This window comes from Cupressus sempervirens, chromosome 10 (assembly GCF_028749045.1).
Source record: "Cupressus sempervirens isolate cs-2001-9-10 chromosome 10, ASM2874904v1, whole genome shotgun sequence".
NCBI classification, from domain to species: domain Eukaryota; kingdom Viridiplantae; phylum Streptophyta; class Pinopsida; order Cupressales; family Cupressaceae; genus Cupressus; species Cupressus sempervirens.
In genome coordinates, this window is record NC_143127.1 from 326,442,172 (window position 1) to 326,462,909 (window position 20,738).

General features: G+C 39.0%; 1 protein-coding gene across 2 annotated transcripts in view; it reads right to left on the reverse strand.

Moving 5' to 3' along the window:
* Nucleotides 1–20,738, reverse strand: part of LOC149533942 (putative mitochondrial import inner membrane translocase subunit TIM21) — a 173,383-nt gene that overhangs the window by 64,403 nt on the left and 88,242 nt on the right. For both annotated transcript variants that reach the window (XM_089804299.1, XM_089804300.1), the window contains exons 6-7: nt 1,082–1,130; nt 858–977 (exon numbers count right to left, since the gene is read on the reverse strand). In XM_089804299.1, the coding sequence (XP_089660425.1) occupies nt 858–977; nt 1,082–1,130 (169 nt within the window). The remainder of the gene's footprint in view (nt 1–857; nt 978–1,081; nt 1,131–20,738) is intronic.

Sequence of the window (20,738 nt, forward strand, 5' to 3'; positions counted from 1 at the left end):
TAACATTGAACATCTTGGTAAATATTATTTGTTTCATGATTTCCCATAGTAAACCAACAATAGATATATATATATAATGGTGAATATTGAGCTACTCTATAGTAAGTGAAGTTTTAGTGTCTACCCTTGAAAATGATATGAGATAAAGTGGCTTTGTTTTTAAATTTGTAGGTTTTTCTACTTTGATATAAGTAAAACTCCCCCTTTGGTCTCACAAGCGTGCTCACTAGGCTTGTTCCTAAAATATTATCTTTACCTAGATCATCTTGTTTTCACATGAACCCAAACTTTCTGATGTGAGGTTCGCAACCACTACAGCGAGTTACTTTTCAGCTTTTTATTGAAATGATGAATTGACAAATCTACTTACAACATGGTATTTGAAGATGTCCATAACTGTAAAAGATAAGATTGCCTACTTGAAGGAAAAGGATCCAAGACTAAATATCCATAAGGTCAATGCATTATTCTGTTAACAACTAACAGTTAACAGAATCTTCTTTATCCTTTAATATTCTGGTTACCAGGTGTGATACAACTATGAACATACATCAAGATGGCTTATTACTTTAAAAACAGTAATTTTATTCAACTGGTCTATAGGTGGTAAACATGGCATAAGACCAGAGAAATGAATTGTTATTTTTCTTACTTCAAATTTTAATTGCTTATCATATTAATCACTACCTAACACGGCAAAATCACATTTATCAAGACACAAGCTTTTTGTTTAGTACGTTTTTAAAGAGATGAAATTGCTTCCAAACTGGCAATCAAACTCAGAACTTTTAAGTTATTCATCAGAAGATTTAATGTCATGTTAAGCTATAGTTACATCATCTGAAATAAGTGTTTACCTCAACACGTTCAACTCCATCTTCATCAGTCCATTTTCGATTAGGAATCCGTTGGCGTGCAGCACGATTCCTACTTTCATGGCCATACCCAGTGATAGGAGATCCTATTCGAACTTTAACCTGATAACAAGATAGTCAACAAAATGTCATACTACCATATTCAAAAATATAATAAACCAACCAAAGACTTCTGTAAAACAAGAACAAATAAACCATCTATTCACCTGACTGTCATTTTGTACTCTCTCTAAGGCCTTCCCGAAGATTTTGTACCTGTCCAACAGATCAAGAAAGCATTCATAGAGGCAATATTAGTTCTACATATATATTGAAGTTTGATGTACAAATTTCAATATATCCATAAAATATCTCCTAATCCAAAAATCACATAATATAGTTAGTATTACTATTCAGTTTGAATAATGAAAACAAATATGTTGCTACTGTCATTCACATAAGATAAAATATTTCATAACAGAACATTGCTTGATATTCACTGAATATTGTAATGTCCAGAGAGAAGCAATGATCTGCACAAAATTGCAATATACCCAATTAATTATAAATCGTGACCCAGCCAATTGTTTCCCCAAAAAAAAATCCCAATTCATGAAAATTTATTGCTTAATCATTCACTCAAATTTTTCAATGACTTTTTTGTTTTCAAATCCTATTAAAATCGGTAAAAAGTGGTAAAAATGAAAAATTGCCACAAAAACCCATGAAACCCTAGAAGATCTCATGAAATTACTGAATCACTCAGAAATAGGGCCGATTACAAGACAAAATCAAAGTCAGTGTTGAATCAATGTCGATAAAGCTTGTTATTTGGTCCCTTAGTTTTCTGTTCCATCTCTAGAAAACACTAAGCAAAGGAGTAGGAACCGCAACGGCGGTCACCAACTGATTTGATAGGGGCCTCAATCATCCTAAATAGTGAGGATCATGTGATAAAGTCAAAGCAGCTGATGAATTTTCTCTAAATTGCAGCTTTGATATGACCCAAGCTCTATACATGCCCTGCCCCGTGGATTCTAATGTGAACAAGTATATAATTAATGTTAAATACTAGCTTCAAAAATATATTATTATCATAATATGCACTATTATAGATGGCACTCTGATATAAAAGGACCAAGAACCCCTATATTATATATTTAATATTATGAAGTAGTTTTTAAAATTAAAATTATTACTGACTATCAATAGTTATATAACAAATTATACGTTAAAGGCAAGATGCAACGGCCGGGAAGAGGTCTGCAATGGTCGAGTTGGGCAGACTTGCAGAGATTGGGATGGTCTGTTTTCCAGAAGCATCAGGGACTGCAAAATTTGAATCAGGCCTTTGAGGGCTGGCCACTCGATATAAGTAAATCGTTCGGCTTCCATTTTGAAGCACAGTCTAATCCTAACAATGCATGGAAGATTCCAGGAAAGGAGTAGAAGAGGACTTTCGTGGTATGACAGTGGTCCAGCATTCAACTTTAAACAGATTAAACACAAGTTTTGGTGCACAAAGATTTCGAAGAAGGGAAAGGATGCTAATCGAGAGGTATGTGAGCAAATAACCCGTGTTAGGGCTACCTCTGTCCTTATAAATAATAGCTATTGGAATGAGTCGCTGTCTTTTTGGGTGTATAGAGCCTTTTCAATGAAATGGACTGGATCTTGGCCATCTTTGAATAAAATTTGAAGTTGATACCAGGAAAAGTGGACGAAAGAGTGTTCGCTGAAAACTTTGGTGAATCATTGTTTCCTGGTGACATGTCCTTCAAAGCAAGACAAGGGATGGATTATGAATAGTGGACCCAATTTAATTAATGGGAAAAAGATCTATCTTATCAACTGGGTTCCAAACCTCAACCCCTATGTGGAAAAGGAGTTTCCCATTTGAACTATGTCACACAATTTACCTCAACAATAATGGACTCAGAAACCCTATAGAGGATTGTGGATAAGATTGGTTCCTTTGATAAGGTAGAAGAGGTTGTGGATGAGAGAGATTTTTCGATATGTCCGAGAATCTTGGTATTATGGCAAGAAGGGAAATCGTTACCTAACTATATTGTTCTAGGGTTGAGAAAGGAGATTGGAGGTAATCGCTTGTGGTGGATAAAGGGGAATCTAAATCACAAAAACAGGATCAACAGGACATTGGAAAAGGGGATAAAGTTAAGGGCTTGGATTGTGAGAGATTAGCAGATAAAATTTTGAAGATAACAAAAGAGAAGAATAATACTTTGTTGAATAGAAGTAGTCTATGGGAGGATTGGTTCGAAACAAAAAGCTTTAAGCAAACAGACAGACAAATGCAAGAATGGGATGAAGTGTTGAGAAAGGAGATAGCACAAAAAAATTATTCTCAATGGAAAGAGAGGATGGATGTGATAGAACATGTTTATCAACTCAGGTAGTTGCAGGAACTCCATTTTTGGTGGACAACGGATGAAGACTGATTAATAAGGTAGACTTGGAGTTTGTTTGTGACTCAACTCAAGGAAAACAACCGCATTAGGATGTTAATCAGCAACTCATTGGTCCTGGAGTTACCAGGGGAGCCAAATCTAGACGATGGATAAGGGATTGGGTTTGGTGAGGAACAGCCGACAAGTTATTCTCAGGAGATGGTGGATAGCAGTATGCCAGTGGATGTCTTGGGGTGGAATGACAAAGTTTTCAAACCTTTAGAAGAATACGAGTTTGATGGTAGGCTATCAAATGAGAGAATTCCCCTCTCAGCTTTTGAAAAAAGGAAGGCAAACGAGGAATCTCTAAATAAGATATTCAAATCTCATCAATCATAAATCTAGATAGTTCTATATATGCTATGTCTAAGAGTGGTGATAATAGTAATGATTCAGATTATGAGGAGCATCCTAGTGATGACAAGTTGGGTCTTTGGAAAACTCCTGGTATTTTGGAAGTGAGGATTGTGAAACAAACCCTCTAAACTCAATGTAAGCTAAGATAGAGGAAAGGAAGAAACGAGGGGAAAGGAAAAACACAATGAAACTAGCAATAGCAAGGAGTGCAACTGACTACAAGTTGTTTGTAATGACCCCCAAGAAACAAGGTAAATAATTGTTTGATAAAATAATTATGGTTCTTTTCCAAAACTCTAAATGTTAATTGTGGAACGAATAAATAATAAATCCACTTTTTATAATAGTTAATCTTTATTTATCAAAACTAGATCAATTATTCAAGCTAAAGATCTAAATAGACTAATTCATCATTGCAATGAATTATATAATAAATAATATAATAGTTTGTTATTATGGTAATTTCACTATAATCAATTAAAGTAATAATAATAATTTGTTAATAACAATTTCATTATCACCAACCAGAATAATAATAATTTAATCATCATTTATAATAGCAAATTAATTATCACAACTAAGTTAATTAATAAAGATTTCTACCATCCATTCCTCTTCACCTCCATTCGCCCGCCTTTTCACCCCTTCCCACATTTATGAGGCAATCAGATCCATGAAGTGTAGTAGCGTTGCTAATGAGAAGGGTTTCCAGGATGAGCTTTTCAAGTTCAGTGCCTCAGTTTTGGGCCCCTATCTCTCTATTATTTTCAATAGAGTGATTCACACTGGGTTTCCAAATTCCTGGTCCAAGCATTTGATTTATCCCACTCACAAAACCGGCCCTGTCTCTGATCCAAGGAACTATAGAACCATCATGATTGGGCACACTTTTGTCAAACTGTATGGGACAGCCCGTAATGCTATGCTATCTATGGAGATAGACACGAAAGGTTGTAGGGATAGAGGGCAGGCTGGTTTTCGAGCAGATTATCAAGCTATGGATCACATCTTCACCCTACGGGTTATTATTGAGGAGGCCAAACATAGATCAAAGAAGGTCTATTGTTGTTTTGTTGATTTTCGCAAAGCTTTTGATTCTGTTCCTAGGGTGGCTCTATTTGAGAGACTTAGGGAGATTGGTATTTCTGAGATGTTACGTACCGCTATTACGAGACTGTATGAGATTGTGGTTGGCAAATTCAGGACTCCTGAGGGCTTCTCAGATCCGATCCATAGCACCATTGGGGTTAAGCAGGGATGTCCTCTCTCTCCTACTTTGTTTGGGTTATATATTGATGAGCTTGAGGACTTCCTCCTGAAGTCTTCGCTCTCTGGGGATGGATGTTATCTTCATCAAATTTTGATCTCAATCCTTCTTTTTGTGGATGATGTGGTTGTCCTTGCTTCCTTTTCAAAGAGGTTACAGAGACTTCTTGATGGCTTGGCTTCCTTTTGTGATCAGTGATAGTTTGTGGTCAACTTAGGTAAGACTCGAGTCATGGTCTTTAATTGCTTAAAGACTTCTCATCTTCACTTCATTTTTCAGGGTCAAGAGATTAAGATCACTTCATCCTACACATATCTGGGGGTTACATTTTCCAGTCCGCATTTCAATATGAGACCAGCTATTCAGCCTAGAGTTAATAAGGGTATGGGTTCTCTTGCTTTGCTTGAGAAACAGTGTTTTAGACATCACTTCCAAGATACCTTGTCCAAGCTATCTCTCTTAGACTCTCTTGTACGGCCGACTGTTCTTTATGGATCTATGGTTTGGGGCCCTTCTCTTCTTAGCTCAGATTGGACATCGATTGAGCAGATTCAAGCTTTGCTCTTGAGGCCCATCATCAGATGTCACACGTTCACTCCTCACAATGTCATTTTTGCTGAGTTTGGTGCTCATCCTTTCAGTCTCATGGCCATTTTTTATTGGTTTGGTTTCTCCATTGCCTTCGTGGGTTTGTGCATAATGTTGGGGAGCATTCTCAGTTTGATCTTTAAATTTGCTGAATACAATTTCGAAATAAATATTTATCGACCTCTTTGCTCCACGTTAACACCAAGTATGCAACATTCTTTCCTTGAAGTCAAATTGCAGGTGGTAGTACTGGATGCTATTCAAAATAGGCAAATCGCACATCCAATATGTAGATTGTAGGTACCCAATGTCGAACGCTTGTCTTGCAAATTCACCCGTGGCAGATAAGAAGACCCCTCACAACTTGTTATTAATTGCAGACTCAATATAAAACGCCGCCCAACCCTGTAGCAATTGACACATACAAACAAGAATACCTGATGCCATCAATGGAAAGCAACAACATATTTCTTAGTCAATTTTGAACATCAATTTGCAATCTCTCAGAATGTAAAGAGACTTTTCGGCTTCCTCCACAAATCAATCAATGTCTTCAAAACCCAATCACCAAGGCCCAGTAGAACAGTAAGAGATCTTGCAATTAGTTATACCTCAGCAACCAATTGCAACAGTACTCAAAGCAATTCTCGAAAGTTTCACAGAAACCCTCAGCCAAATTTGAAATAATAATGAGTTAATTAAAAAATCAGCTATGGAAGAACGGTCAACTTCAAACCCTTTTGCTTCAACAAGGGCATAAGAACAACCTCAAGAAAAAGCCACAAAGGCAACAACAAAAAAAATTCAAGCGTGCTTTTCCCAATGAAATGCGCTCTTATTTATAATCCTTTGTTGGCCAAAGTTTCCTAAAAAGCTCCACTTCAGAAATTGTGGAAGTTTCCCAAAAGAACTCAACACTTGAAACTTTCCAACACACTTTTTAGAAATATCTCTTAATGTCATTATTATAATAACATAAATATTATTATAATAATGCAACTTAATAATTAATGAATAAATAAGAGCTCATGCAATTATCAACCTTATTTACTGCAGGTGACGACCAATTGCCAAAGCCACCAACCGCACTGCCAAAAATAGCAACTACCAAAAATAGACTTACTGGGGCCCCCAAAACACCCTATCAGCTCACAAGGGTCGCTATGATGAGTTAACTCCATCAACTGCACAGACTTCCCAAATATGGGGACATTACAGTCCTCCCTCACCAAAATTGCTTGTCCTCAAGCAATCTAGCATCATACCAAAACCCCACTGGGATCTCATAAGAAGCAAATGATGTCTGTGTCCTCACTGAACCAACTGAATGCCAATACCATCATCAAACCCAATAACATGACCTATAACATAGCACCAAATATTTGTGCTCTTGATGTAAAAGTCAAAACATTACTAATAGACAAATCCATAGGAGATCTCAACACACTCTTTCACTATACCTACCCACTCATCCTACAGACAATCCACCTTAGGCTCAGACCAACTCTATACCTGATGCAAATCCTAAACATGTGAGTTGAATACCAAACTATAAATACTCATCAGTGTATAAACTCTATCATCAGTATGAATGTCTTCATCGACATCCTCATGCTACTGTGATGACTCATCCTCAATCACAATAGTGTAAACCCACATACCACGATTCACTGCTCCCTTCAACCTCAACCAACAAGTATGACCTTTAGATAAAGGCCCCTTGCACCAATAGCAAAGCTAATGCCTACTCAATCCTCTCTAGAAATATCATCAGACCTCTCCACTGACTTACCCTTGTCCTCAACAACTAGTGGGGGCTCATCATTGGGCAGAAGAGCAGAAGATTTTGAAGCAACCTTGCTTCGAGAAGAGGACTCCAAGTCTCGTACCTTCCTCATCGTTGCTTGAAGAGAAGATGGGTCCAATGACTTCACCCATGCATGTAGTGGCTTAGCAAATCCCTCCATAAATAACATCACTCGTCTGCGCTCCGGAATATCATAAACCATGACTAAAAGCTTCTGGAACTCACTGATGCAACTCTCCAATCCACCAAACCACTTCAACTGAGCCAACTCACGGAAGTACACCTCCGAATCCTTTCTATCAAATCTCTCAATCAAGCCATCCATGAACTCCTGATAGGAAATGATTTGATCATGTTGCAAAGAAACTAACCCATGATACCACCAGTCATCGGCAATTCCATCCACATGCAACACTCCAAATCTAATAGCGTCCACTACTTATATAGGACACAAAGCCAAAATGTGTCGAGCTTATGAATCCAAGCTCAAGCTGTAACTCTGCCGGTACCATCAAAGTGCTCCAACATCATCTTACTAGCAACTTGTTGTAACTTAATCTGTCAAGATCGTTGTCTCTAAGGTGTCGACCTCGCTCTAAAATGCTCTCATTTTTGAGTTAGGAACATATCAAAATTCAAATGATCTTTAATAGCTTGTGGTAAAGCATCCCACTTCGTAAAGTGTGCCACCACGTCATCAACAAAAGGAGTGGCCTCAGTCTCAATACTGACTGCATCCACCTCAGGTCACAAAAACGTGGGCCTCTGCAACCTATCAAGAGTGCTAGTATGTATGTCAACTATGTCAGCTATGTCAGCTAATCCACCACGATCCTCAACTCGAACCCGATCTACATCCCTGTACCTATCACCATCTCGGGTTCTATCGTCGACTTGAGATTTATGAGAACCAACAGAAACATCTTAGCTCTCTCTCTACTTCGTCCTCAAGGAAGTCTTATCTATTGTAGAACACCTGTCATCAGTTTTTGTTCGGCTGCCAGGTTCCTGTTTACCATACAAGGTAAACGGATACTTATCGCATGTAGTACAGTAAGATATAACATAGAACATATACTTTATTCATATACGCAATATGCACTCCAAGTACAATGCTACAATGATAATGATTATGATGATGTCTCAATAGTTCCCTTTGGACGGTGTACATATACTTTCCCGACGGGGTGACTCAACTGTCACGCGCTCTTTCGGATACAATTCTACCCGTCGGCTCCAATATAGAATTTACCAACATCATCCCCCCCAAAAAGTAAAATTGTCTCCAGACAACAAAACAACAAAACTCAAATTACAACCAAAACAAATAATTACATCAAGATTTTGACACTAAGAAGAGGGATGTGTCCCTGGTGTAATAACCGTCAGTGCTCTAAGCCCATTCAGCTCTACTCGTAGCTTATGCACTTGCGTTGTCCGTACTATTAAATCTGCTTCAGCCTCCATCTGAAGCTCCAATGTTGACTGCATCATTCCAACAATCTCTCCAAGCTCTTTCTCCTTCCCCTCTGCGACTTGCTCCTTTTTTGCCAACCGTTCCTTCTCTGCTGGCATCTTCTGTAGTTGGCTTTGCCGAGCTAATAATGCTGCCCTCTCGAATTCCCAGGCTGCTCTCTCCGACTCCCAGGCTGCCTTCATTCTTCTTACCGTGGTCGCTGACTCCACTCGAGCCCTTTTTGCCACTACCCGGTTTGCCTGGCTCCTCCTAAGGGTATAATAAACATCCTTGTGTATTCTAACTATCTCCCGAGTCAGAGCCTATATGCAGGTCTCTATACCTGTCTCTCTCATAGAGGCCCAATCCTAGCGCATCTCCGCAATCTCCACTCTTGGACATCCACGCTCCTCAAAACAAACTGTAAAGGATGTTGGACAACCCACCCTCATAAATGATATACCGTTCTCCAACTCCTTCACCACTGAGTCCACGGCCTGTATCTCTGCAGAGGCCACCACTTGGTGAGCTTGAGTCGCTAAAGTCGCTACATCAGTAAAAAATGTCTCCACAACCTCTCTCGTCGCTGTTTCTGACGCCGCTGGAGGCTGCTGTTGGCCACCCATGGCCATCTCCACTGCTTCCGCCATCTGCTCAACGGTGCTAGGTGGTAGCCCATCAATCTGTGTCAGTTGACTCTCCTCCACCTGTGTCTATAGATGATCTTCTTCCGAAGCTACCTCTCGCGCAAGTGTAAGAATGTCTATCACTCGTGGTGTTGGCATACGGTTAAACCTCGTACTCGAGTATGAGCTCAACCTCTGAACTCTACTCTCTCTGCCTGGCTCCATAGGGGATGCTAGCAATGTTGCATCCATCGTAACCACTGCATCTGAACCCACTACATCCAAGTGAACATTGGTCGTCCTCAACCCCTCGTCTACCAGCATCTCCATCACTCCCTCTTGAGTGTCCATCTCCTCATCCGAAATAAGTAGATCTGCCCCTGCCTCAGGTACGGCTGGCAACACCTCTAGAACTGCCATCGTCATTGATGACGGATGTAACTCTGTCCCCTCGATGATTTCTGCCTTTGGAATGGGTAGTGCCTCTATATCTGGCTGAATTGCAACTGCAACCGGAGTCATCACCACTGGCGGTCTGAACTAACCAAACCCTGGAATGTTGTGTACCTACTAGAACCAAGTGTATAGTCACCGAGAGTATAGGTCGCGGAAATCTTAATGGTGTGGCCGTAATCACTTCCACCTCCTCTTCTTCATCCTCCTCGTCGGTCTCACTCTCATCTGAAGAAGTCTCCTAGAGACCACTATCTGTATCTCCTCCATCCGGTCTAAGGTCGTTTCTGTCCCGCCGTGGTCTTACTCCTAAGTGTGTTGAAATGCCTCCACCACATGATAGGGGGTTCGCGTGGCGCGAGTGGTCCTGGCTTGGCCTCCAACGTGTCATGGGGAATCATCCACGTCGTTGCCTCCAAGAATAGCCCAATTGCATAGTGTGGTATGTAGAACGTCTTATGCTGCAGTGTCATAAATTCGTACATCCTTTTCGCCAACAGTGCGGCCCAATCAGCATGTTATGGTTTTCTCTTTAGTATTTGCTTTCTCCTCTATAGTCATACTATGAAAATTTTAATATGCTTTACTTATACATTATTTACAATTATTTATTTTACATATATACCTTATTCGTTCTCTTTCAGTTATTTGTTGGCAAAGGGACATTCATGATAGATTTTCAACTTCAACCCATTCACTGCATCAGGCACGCACTTCCCATCGAATGTCCATAATTTTACTGCTCCATTATCACCAACTTCACAAATCTTGCATGGTCCTACCCATTTCACTTTGACTTTTCCTGGTCTGATCTTGTTGTGCCCGTTATACTTCAACACTAGTTGGCCTAGTTGAAATTTGTTCAATTTTAAATGCTTGTCATGCCATGCCTTACGCCTATTCCGTGTGACCTCTATGGACCATTGTGCTTGCAGTCATTGCCCATCAAGTTTATATAAATTATACAATCTCTCCCTCAGGCTTTCCATATCCCCTAGCTTGTTTTCAATTGCAATCCTCAAACTTTGTACCATGAATTTCGTCGATACCACAGCTTCCTGTTCATACATCAACTGAAACAGAATGTGTCCCGTGGTTACCTTGTAGGAAGTATGGTACACCCATAACGCTAATGGTAGCTTTTCTTCCCAATCCTCCCCTTAGACCATGCAAGATTTATAAATCACTCCGACCAAAATCTTATTCATAGCTTCTATCTGTCCATTGGCTCTCGGGTAGTACGAGCTTGATAGGGAATGGTATATTTTGAACTTTGTTGTCAGTAAGATGACATGATTCACGAAGTGTCCCCTACGATCGCTTGTCAACTGTAGCGAGATTCCATACCTTGTGATAATTTGCTCATAAATAAATTTCATCGTGCTTACTGCAGAGTTGTCTGGTAGGGCCCACTTTTCCACCCACTTGGTAATGTATTCCGTCGCCACCACCATGTACCTGCATCTTCTAGTTTTACTAACCTTGAGGGGTTCGACAAAGTCCAACCCCCACCTTTCAAATAACTCCTGTGCCTATGAAGAATTCAAAGGCATGAAGTCTCTCTTCAGTGGTTTTCCAGCTCTCTAACGTATTGTAGGCAACAACCCACTCCCTGGCATTGTTGTGCATGGTTGGCCACCATAACCCTGCCAGAAGTATCTTCCGCACAGTTGTGTATCCAACACCATGTGTCCTCCCATTGGTCTTTCATGCGCTTCTTTCAACACCTTTGGTATTTCCTCCTCTAGAACACACCACCACAGAATCTGGTCACGTCCCATTTTATACAGTAACCCATTGATCAATTGAAACATCTGACTCCTTCGCACCAATTTCCTCCTCTCGTTTGGCGACATTTCACTAGGAAAACTGTCCCGTCAAGAGATACTCTCTGATACTCATGTACCAGGATGGCAATACGGCAATTTGAAATAGCTACGCATCAGGAAAATCATCGTTTACCCCCTCTAGTGGCTCTCCTAATTTTATCCTTGACAAGTGATCCGCACTTACATGACTCTTTCCTAGCCGTACCACAATCTTGAATGTAAATTCCTACAACAGTAATAGCCATCTACTTATCCTTCCCTGGATGATCGGCTTGTTTACGAGATATAGCAATGCCTGATGATCTACATAAAATACAAATGGCGTCGCTAGTAAATAATGTCTAGATTTTTGTACTACGTACACCATCCCAAGTGCTTCCCGTTCTGTTGCCCTGTAATTTTTCTCTGTTTTAGATAACAGTCTACTCGCAAAGTATACTAGATGATCCAATTCGTGATCACCTGTCTGCACCAATGTTGCTCCAATCACGTAGTTCAATGCATATACATGAACATGAAACTCCTTATCCCAGTTTGCATAAGCTAGGATAGGCGCTATAGCAAATCTCGTTTTCAGCCCATCGAAAGCTTCATTCTACTCCACTTCCCATTTGTAAGGTTCGCCTTTGCAGGTGAGTTTGTCTAGCGGGTAGGATATTTTTTCAAAGTTCTTGATGTACCTTTGATAGTATCCAATATGTCCGAGGAACGATTTTACCTCTATCACATCCATCGACAGTGACATTTCCAAGATTACCCAAAGTTTTTCAAGATCCGTTTTCAGCCCTACTTTGCATACTATGTGCCCTAATAGTTTTCCCTGCAGTACTATGAATCTGCACTTCTTCGGATTCAGTGCTAGTCTCACCCACCTGCATCTTTCCATGCATTTGCCGAATGCAGTTATATGCTTGTCCTCCGTGCTGAAAATTGACCTATCATCCAGAATTGCCTTAAAATTCCCAACAGACATTTTATCAAATATGAGCAATATAATTCTCTGGAATGTTGCCAGAGCACTACACAATATCCCAATGAAATACAATGCTGATGTTGCAATATAATTCTCTAGAATATTCAAGCGTGCTTTTTCCAATGAAATGCGCTCCTATTTATAATACTTTGTTGGCCAAAGTTCCTTAAAAACCTCCCCTTCCAAAATTGTATAAGTTTCCCAAAAGAACTCAACACTTGAAACTTTCCAACACTTTTATAAATATCTCATAATGTCATTATTATAATAACATTAATATTATTATAATAATGCAATTTAATAATTAATGAATACATAAGAGCTCATGCAATTATTAACCTTATTTACTATAGGTGACAACCAACTACCAAAGCCATCAATTGCACTGCCAAAAATAGACTTACAAAAAATAGTATGTCCACAACTGGGACCCCCAAAACACCCTGTCAACTCACGAGGATCACTATGATGAGCTAACTCCATCAACTGCACAGACTTGCCAAAAATGGGGACATTACAGCAATTTCAATGCTATTATCAAGTTGGCTGAGACGAAGGGAGGAAGAGGTTGGGCTAGCCAAAGTCAAAGAGATTTTAAAGATATCATTCAAGAGAATAGTTTGGTAAAAGTAGAATGCATAATGCTCATTTCAGTTCAACTAATAGGACAAGCAACTTCCTCGATATTGCAAAGAAATTGGAAAGGTTTTTGTTGGTTGCAAACTAGGGTTTGAAGGATTGGACATGTGTGGCAGACATTTTACCTATAATAGGTTCGAATCATTATCCAATTTTTGTTAAGGACTCAAGCTGATTGTACTCTGGAGCAAGCTCGTTTTAAGTTTGAAGCAATGTACCTCCGAGATGAGAAGCTTATGGGTCTGACTGATCAATGGTGGACCAATGCCCCACTTAGAAAAGGTAATAAGGCTTTACTATTCTTTTGAAGATTACAGTTTGTGAAGGATCAGTTTAAGGTTTCGAATTGGGAAGTCTTTAGGAATATTCTTTTTGAGGAATTTCAGCTGGAAGATAAGTTAGTTGAGCTGAATGCTAAGGTTATTGCTAATGGTATGGGAGAGAAGGACCATGCCTTGAAGAAAGATTTGTTTAAACAATATGGGGAACTATTAGCAATGGAAGATATTTATTGTCAACAAATATCTAGGGACACATGGTTAAAAGAGGGGGACAAAAATACTAAGTTTGTCCATAACTCGGTCAAGTTAAAGAGATTGCACAACAAGATCCTTTCAATGGAGGACTCTAATGCTATTTGAAGACATTAATAGGGAAGCAATAAGGTTTTTCTCTAATATCTTTTATGAAAATGTTGCCTCTATAAGTTCTGACTTCAATTGGTTGGAGTTTCTATTGAGTTGCATATCATAGATGCAAAACAAAGCATAAATGAAGTCAGTGACTTTAGAGGAAGCTAAAAATGCTCTTTTTGATATGGGGGCTAATAAGGCATTGGGACCAAATGGTTTCCTCGCCATTTTTTTTCAAAAGGTTTGGGATGTTGTTGTAAAAGACTTGTAGGAAGTGGTCGAGGAATCAAGGAGAGGTGGACTTGTGTTAAAAGACCTCAATAACACTTTTATAGCTCTCATTCCTAAAAGTACAGAGAACTTCCTTTGATGATTTTAGTCTGATTTCTTTATGTAATACTATTTATAAAGTAATAGCTAAGGTTATCACCAACACACTTAAAAATGTATTAGGACCTATAATATCCCAAGAATAAAGCAATATTGCACCCAACAGATCATTATATGAGGGGATTATTGTGGCTCATGAAGTTATCCATTCAGTTAGGACAGCAAGATTGGAGAAGATGGTGATAAACATGATACTAGAAAGGCGAATGATAATGTTAAAAAGGGTTTTTTGCTACAAAGTGTTCAGAGAATTTGGCTTTTGTTAAAGATTAAATTAAGTGGATAGATGGATGTATCACTACCCCAAGGTTCTTTGTATTAGTAAATAGAAGCCCTCAAAAAAAAATTGAGTCTAATTGGGGGCTTAGGCAAGGGGATCCAATCTCTCCCTTCTTGTTTATTAATATGGTAGAGGTTTTGGGCAAACTTATTACTACTAAGAGGATGGATGGGCAGTGGAAAGGTACTCTGGTTGTTGAAGGGGGTGACCTCTTATCACACCTAGAGTTTGTGGATGATACTTATTTGATGGAGGGGGGGCCTCCATAAGGGAAGCACGAGTGATCAGAGCAACAATTGATAAACATAGCTAGGCTTTCAGGTAGAGCAATAATTGGCAAAAATCTAAGATCTACTTTTTCAATATCAATATACAAACTCAAAAGGATATTAGTGGAATCTTGCCCCAGTGCCCTCACTCGAGGTGTCACAATGCAACTCAAATGGCCTCGTAAAATCTGGCAAAGCTAGAACAAGGTATGATGTCATAATCTCCTTAACCTTCTCAAGTCACTCGTGTGTCTGAGAAGTCCACTTGAATGCACCATTATCCGTCAAATCTATAAAGGGAGTTGCATGTCTAGGGAATACTCCCACAAATCTGCAATAAAATGCAAAAACTCCAATGAACACTCTAAACTATATTAGGTTCTCCGATGTAGGCCAATCTAAAATAGCACAAACCTTATCAAGGTCCATGCAAACACACCTTGCAATGATACTATGTCCCAAATATAGTAGCTTTGTCATACCTAAAGCACACTTGGACTCCTTGGCATACAAGGAAGCCCTATCAAGAATATCCAATAACACATCTAGATGTGTTATATGATTGTCCGAGGTCTTACTATAAACAAGAATGTCATCAAAGAATACCAACACAAACCTTCGCAACTGACTATGAAATACGCTATTCATAGTAGACTAAAAAGTGGCGGCGGCATTTGGCAAGCCAAAGGGCGTGACTAAAAACTCAAAATGGCCACAATGACATCTAAATGTTGCCTTCTCCACATCTTGCTTTCTAACCCAAATCTGATGGTACCTTGATCTCAAGTCAATCTTAGAGAAAAATTGTGTCCCATGTAACTCATCAATAAATTCATCAATCTGAGGATAGGATATCGGTTCTTTATACTCCTCTTATTAAGTATCCGATAATCAACACGCATCTTAAGGTATTATCCTTCTTCACCAATACACCTGATGAAGAAAAAGGAGACTTACTTAACCTAATGTACCCCATTGCAAGCAACTCCTGTATAGTCTTCTTAGTCTCATCCTTAAGCCGCTCTAGGTGTTGGTAAGGTGTAATCATAATGGGCTTAGTGCCCCTCCTCTAACTCTATAATGTGCTCAATCCCTCTATCAGGTGGTCTACTCGGTGGGAAATCACTAAACACATTGGAATGTTTAGTCCCTAAATGTTGAATGTGAAGGTGATAGGGAGGCTTATCTATACTATCCAATGTGGGCAAGATCCTGCACTTTGCTACCCAATTAAACATATCCTCATGACGGACTATGTGTTGCATACACCTAAAAGAAATCTGATTCAGATCATTGTTTTTGATAAACCTTAAGGACATGTGCTTTGTCATCCTTTATAAATATCATCTCCATCCTCTCTATAATGATGTAGATGTCCTTAATTGTATGCAACCAAGCCATGCCAAGAACTATACCTATGCGGCCCATATCCACCACATAAAAATATGCCTTACATGCATAAGTATTTAACTTCACTAGAAGCTCAAAAATCATCTTGTTACACTTAACGGTGTAACCATCTGCCCCCTAAACTCTTAGGCCCTCAAAATCCTCAGTCTGAATCGCCTTCCTAGCAACCAAAGTTAATCAATGAAGTTATGCATAGCACTTGTATCAAAGAGTGCAATCAAATGCTGCCCTATCAAGAATCCATGCATCCTAAAAGCTCCTTCTCGCATGCTAGAAAGGTAGGCAACCATGAGGTTAGAATCATCTACCTCATGATCATCATAACTTGTAGTTCTATGTGTACCATGATCATAATCAGCTGGTTGTCCTGTAAAATCAGAATTATCCTCATCGTCATAGAACCACTCCATCATCTTATTCTTTCCCTTGGGCTTCATAGTGTAATCATGTTTAAAATCATGGGGTCCCCTACAATAGACACACAATTTTCTCCTCCTTAAATCATTCAAAGTTTCCTGATCTACATGGGCTTCCATAGGATGCTTAGAATCTGATCGTTTTTCCCTCTTAGGGGCTACCTTGTCATAAGATGAAGTAGAAGGCTTTCAAGCAAACTTGCCTCAAGTAGGTGTGGATGACTCAAGATTTCTAGCCTTCTTCATGGCCTCCTATAAAGTGGGTAGGTCAAAGGACTTAAACATATTCTAAGTGGCTCAACCAATCCCTCAATAAAGAGCATGACTCTCCTAAGCTCAAAGATATATATAACATCCTTAAAAGCCTTTGAACACACTAATGAAGACCTCAAGGCCACCTATCTACCTCAGCTAAGCTAACTCCCATAAAATATACCTCGGAGTCCTTCACATCAAACTGCTCTATCAATATATCCACAAACTCTGATAGGATACAATCTAATCATGGTGCAAAGACACTAGCCCATGGCACAATCAGTCATGAGCTACTCCATCTAAGTGCAACACAAGAAATCTAATGGCATCCACCTTAGTCATGGGATGCAATGTTGAATATTTATCAAGCTCATGTAACCACGCTCAAGTTGTCAACATGTCACTGTCATCTTGTCGGTTGCCTCATGCAAATCTGACTATCTAGGCCTCTATCCCTTAGGTGCATGCTTACCTCTGGTATGCTCCCACTTTTGTGTGAGGAATCTGTCAAAGTTAAGATTTTGCTTGATGGCTTTCAAAAGAGCATCCAACTCAGCAAAGTGTGTCACTACATCATTCACAAAAGGTGCAGTCTCCGTCTCAATACTAACCACATCAACGTATGGTCTCAGGAAAGTAGGTCGTTATGGCCTATCATATGCACTAATGTATCCTGCACTGTCAATCCGTTCATCAATCCTAACTCGGTCTTCAGCTCTAATCCTATCTCCAGCTCTAGATTTATCATCAACCCAATCTTGTGTGAACTTACAGAATCATCTCGGGAACCTCTCTGCCTACTCCGACCTCTGGGGAGTGCAATACACTGCAGTGTGTCAGATAATTGTCACAGCACAACAGCATCACGATGTTGACCAGCTGCAAGATCTTTGAAAGTCTCTCTGACCTCTCTGTCAATGTCAGAACCAATGCCAGCATCTCTATATCCTGTACCAGTTGAACATCTTGAACCACCAGCACCCCTATCGCCGAAACTACCAAAACTTAATCTATGGTTCTCCATCACCAGGTGGAGAAGTGTAACCTTTGTAGGTGTAATGTCTACCTAGAATAAACCTCTAAGCCATGTTGGTTCTCACTAGCAGGCTAATAGATATGTTTTTCTGTTTTTGTGGTTTTTTTTGGGGGGGTTTTTTGTAATATATGATTTTTTTGTTTTAAATAATATATTGGAATGACAAAAAATTCAAAGAGCATTTCCAACTAAAATTTGTAATTAAGAATTTGCAATCTATTGCTTCAAATTGGAAATTACAATAATATTGAAATACACCTTTATACGATTGCAGACTTCGTTTGATTTGTAGCAATAGGACTCTGAAGATATGTGCGATCATATAGATGCCTCAATTTGCAGAGGCAAGGTCGCTTAATAACAGAAATTATTGACACCCACACAACAGAGTCAATGGCACTCAAATGTAGAGAAATTAAACACCAAATCTGCAACACTCAATCACCCTCTCAGTTGTAACAGTAAGACAGTTTAGACAATTTCCCACCAAAACCCTCAATATGGACACCCAATATGAGATTAAAAAAACTCTATCACAATTCACTATACAACAGCAGTGAATTGGAATGTTCAATTCAGCTTTAGAACACAGATTCAATCAGTTTACAACAACAATTGATGCACAAATTCAAGTGGAATCAATCCTAAAGAAAAATTCACAACTTTGCACCCTCAGAAGAAATTATCAAAAGCAATAGACAAAATGAGATGATTAATTCTTCTTAATGGAGTGAAATTTATAATTCAATTGTGTAATCCAGCTTCTCCAATACAGTTCTCACTTAAGAGGCTTCTCGTTTACACTTTCAAATTACAACATGAAATAAGATAAAGTCCCTTAATAATTAATGCCCCATTAATAACTTATTATATGAACTCTATAAATTTACTTAATCCACTGCAGATGTCGACCGACCACCTATGCCTCCACTACACTACTATAAATAATGATTTCCTCAAAATAAATTACAGTGGAAAGGACCATAGTTTGCTAAAATACAAGGATGAAGTCATTGAGAGGGCAATGTTGGAGCTGTTGGGGGGGCAATTCATGGAATCGAAACACAAATGGAAAGTTGATGTTATCTTTATGATTGTAGCATGAGGGTTGGCAATTGGTGAAGATGGTGCTCAAGTAAAATGGGTGGTTACAGCCCTTTTTGAGGATGATTTGTTGTTGGATTTGGACTCCATTTTGTAGTGGGCAATATCAAGTGTAGGGTCTAATTATTCAAAGTTCTTTGAGGATGAGGAAGAAGCAAAAAACTTTGGGCATGTTTCATTTGTTTTCTGATTTGGTAATACCGATAAACAAGCCTATAAGATGAAGGTTGCCTTAGCATGCCTTAGCATGGGGGAAATTGAGGAAAAGGCTATAGGGATTATGAAGCTGCAAAGGAGGCTAGTGTCTGAGCTTTCCTTGTTGAAATGTCGCAATGGGTGAAGATGAGCAGTGGAAGTTGTGACAGGCTAGTAAAACGGAAGCATAAGAATAATGGCAGGGTTTTTTGCTAATCGTGGATGCAGAAGACAAAAGCGAGAATCATGAAATGTTTATGCAGCAAGATGCTTGGGACACTGTCTTTTGGTTTCGATGTCTTAAAGGAAGATAGTTTAATGTATTCGTCAAGCCAAAAAAGGGCTTTAGTGGATTTCAATGTTGTATAAGTTGTAGTGTCATGGGTTAGGAAAGTTTTAGTTTTAGAATTTAGTGATATTACTATTTAGGATATGATGAAGTAAGGGATGATAGGTGAAAATTGTAAGTGGCGTGTAGTTAGGTAAATTTATGATAACTTTCTATGATGCTGAGTGATGTAAATTTTCTTATATATTAATAAAATATCTGTTATAGATCAAACAATAATATTATAAATTAAATGAATGTAAAATTTATGATGTGTTATTAATTTTTAATATATAACTAATATTTATGGATTACAATTTATAATTAATATATTTAATTTATTCTTAACATTTGTATCCACCTAAAATATTAGTTGCAAGCCATGTCTTGCCAAAACCAGGGGCTTGGTAATCTTTTACTTCAACTAAACAAACTCCTTTTGTTGGATTCTACTCCATATAAAGAACTTACCAATTGCCATTGTGGAAAATAAAGCACTGGAATTGTGGAATATGATTTGATAAGCTTTCCAAATATTTAACTACCCCTACAAAACTCCTTGTCTCAATGGCAATGAAAGGCCTAGATGACTTCAAAATAGCTTCCATGTTTACAGAATTCCTAACAGTAGGTAGATCTCAAACTCAGACAAGTATTTGGTGACTGCCCTCATAAAAAGTTCGATAAATGTTCATCTTAGATACTTCATAGCCAGCTAATATTTGATCTCAGACTTAGACAACAATGTAGTGAACAGGTGCCCTCTAAGAAAGTCTGATAAATAATGATCTCAGTTAATTAATAGACTTAGCTAATAGTTGATTTCAGACTTGACAACTATTTGAGGACTACCCTCTTAAAAAGTAAAGTGAATATATGCCTGTGACCAGGAATATGAATATAAAGCATAGTAACACGGAGACGCACCCACCCCCCTCTTGCCCCACGTCCCAGAGACTTGGATGCACCGGGGACTTGGGGACTCCATTCCCCCATCCCCAATGGTGCCACCAGATTCCACCACCTCCGTCAAGGATGGGGGATGTCCCGATGTTGACTATTTGCTGATTTGTCTATTTATGTTCAATGTTCAATGTTCCAAT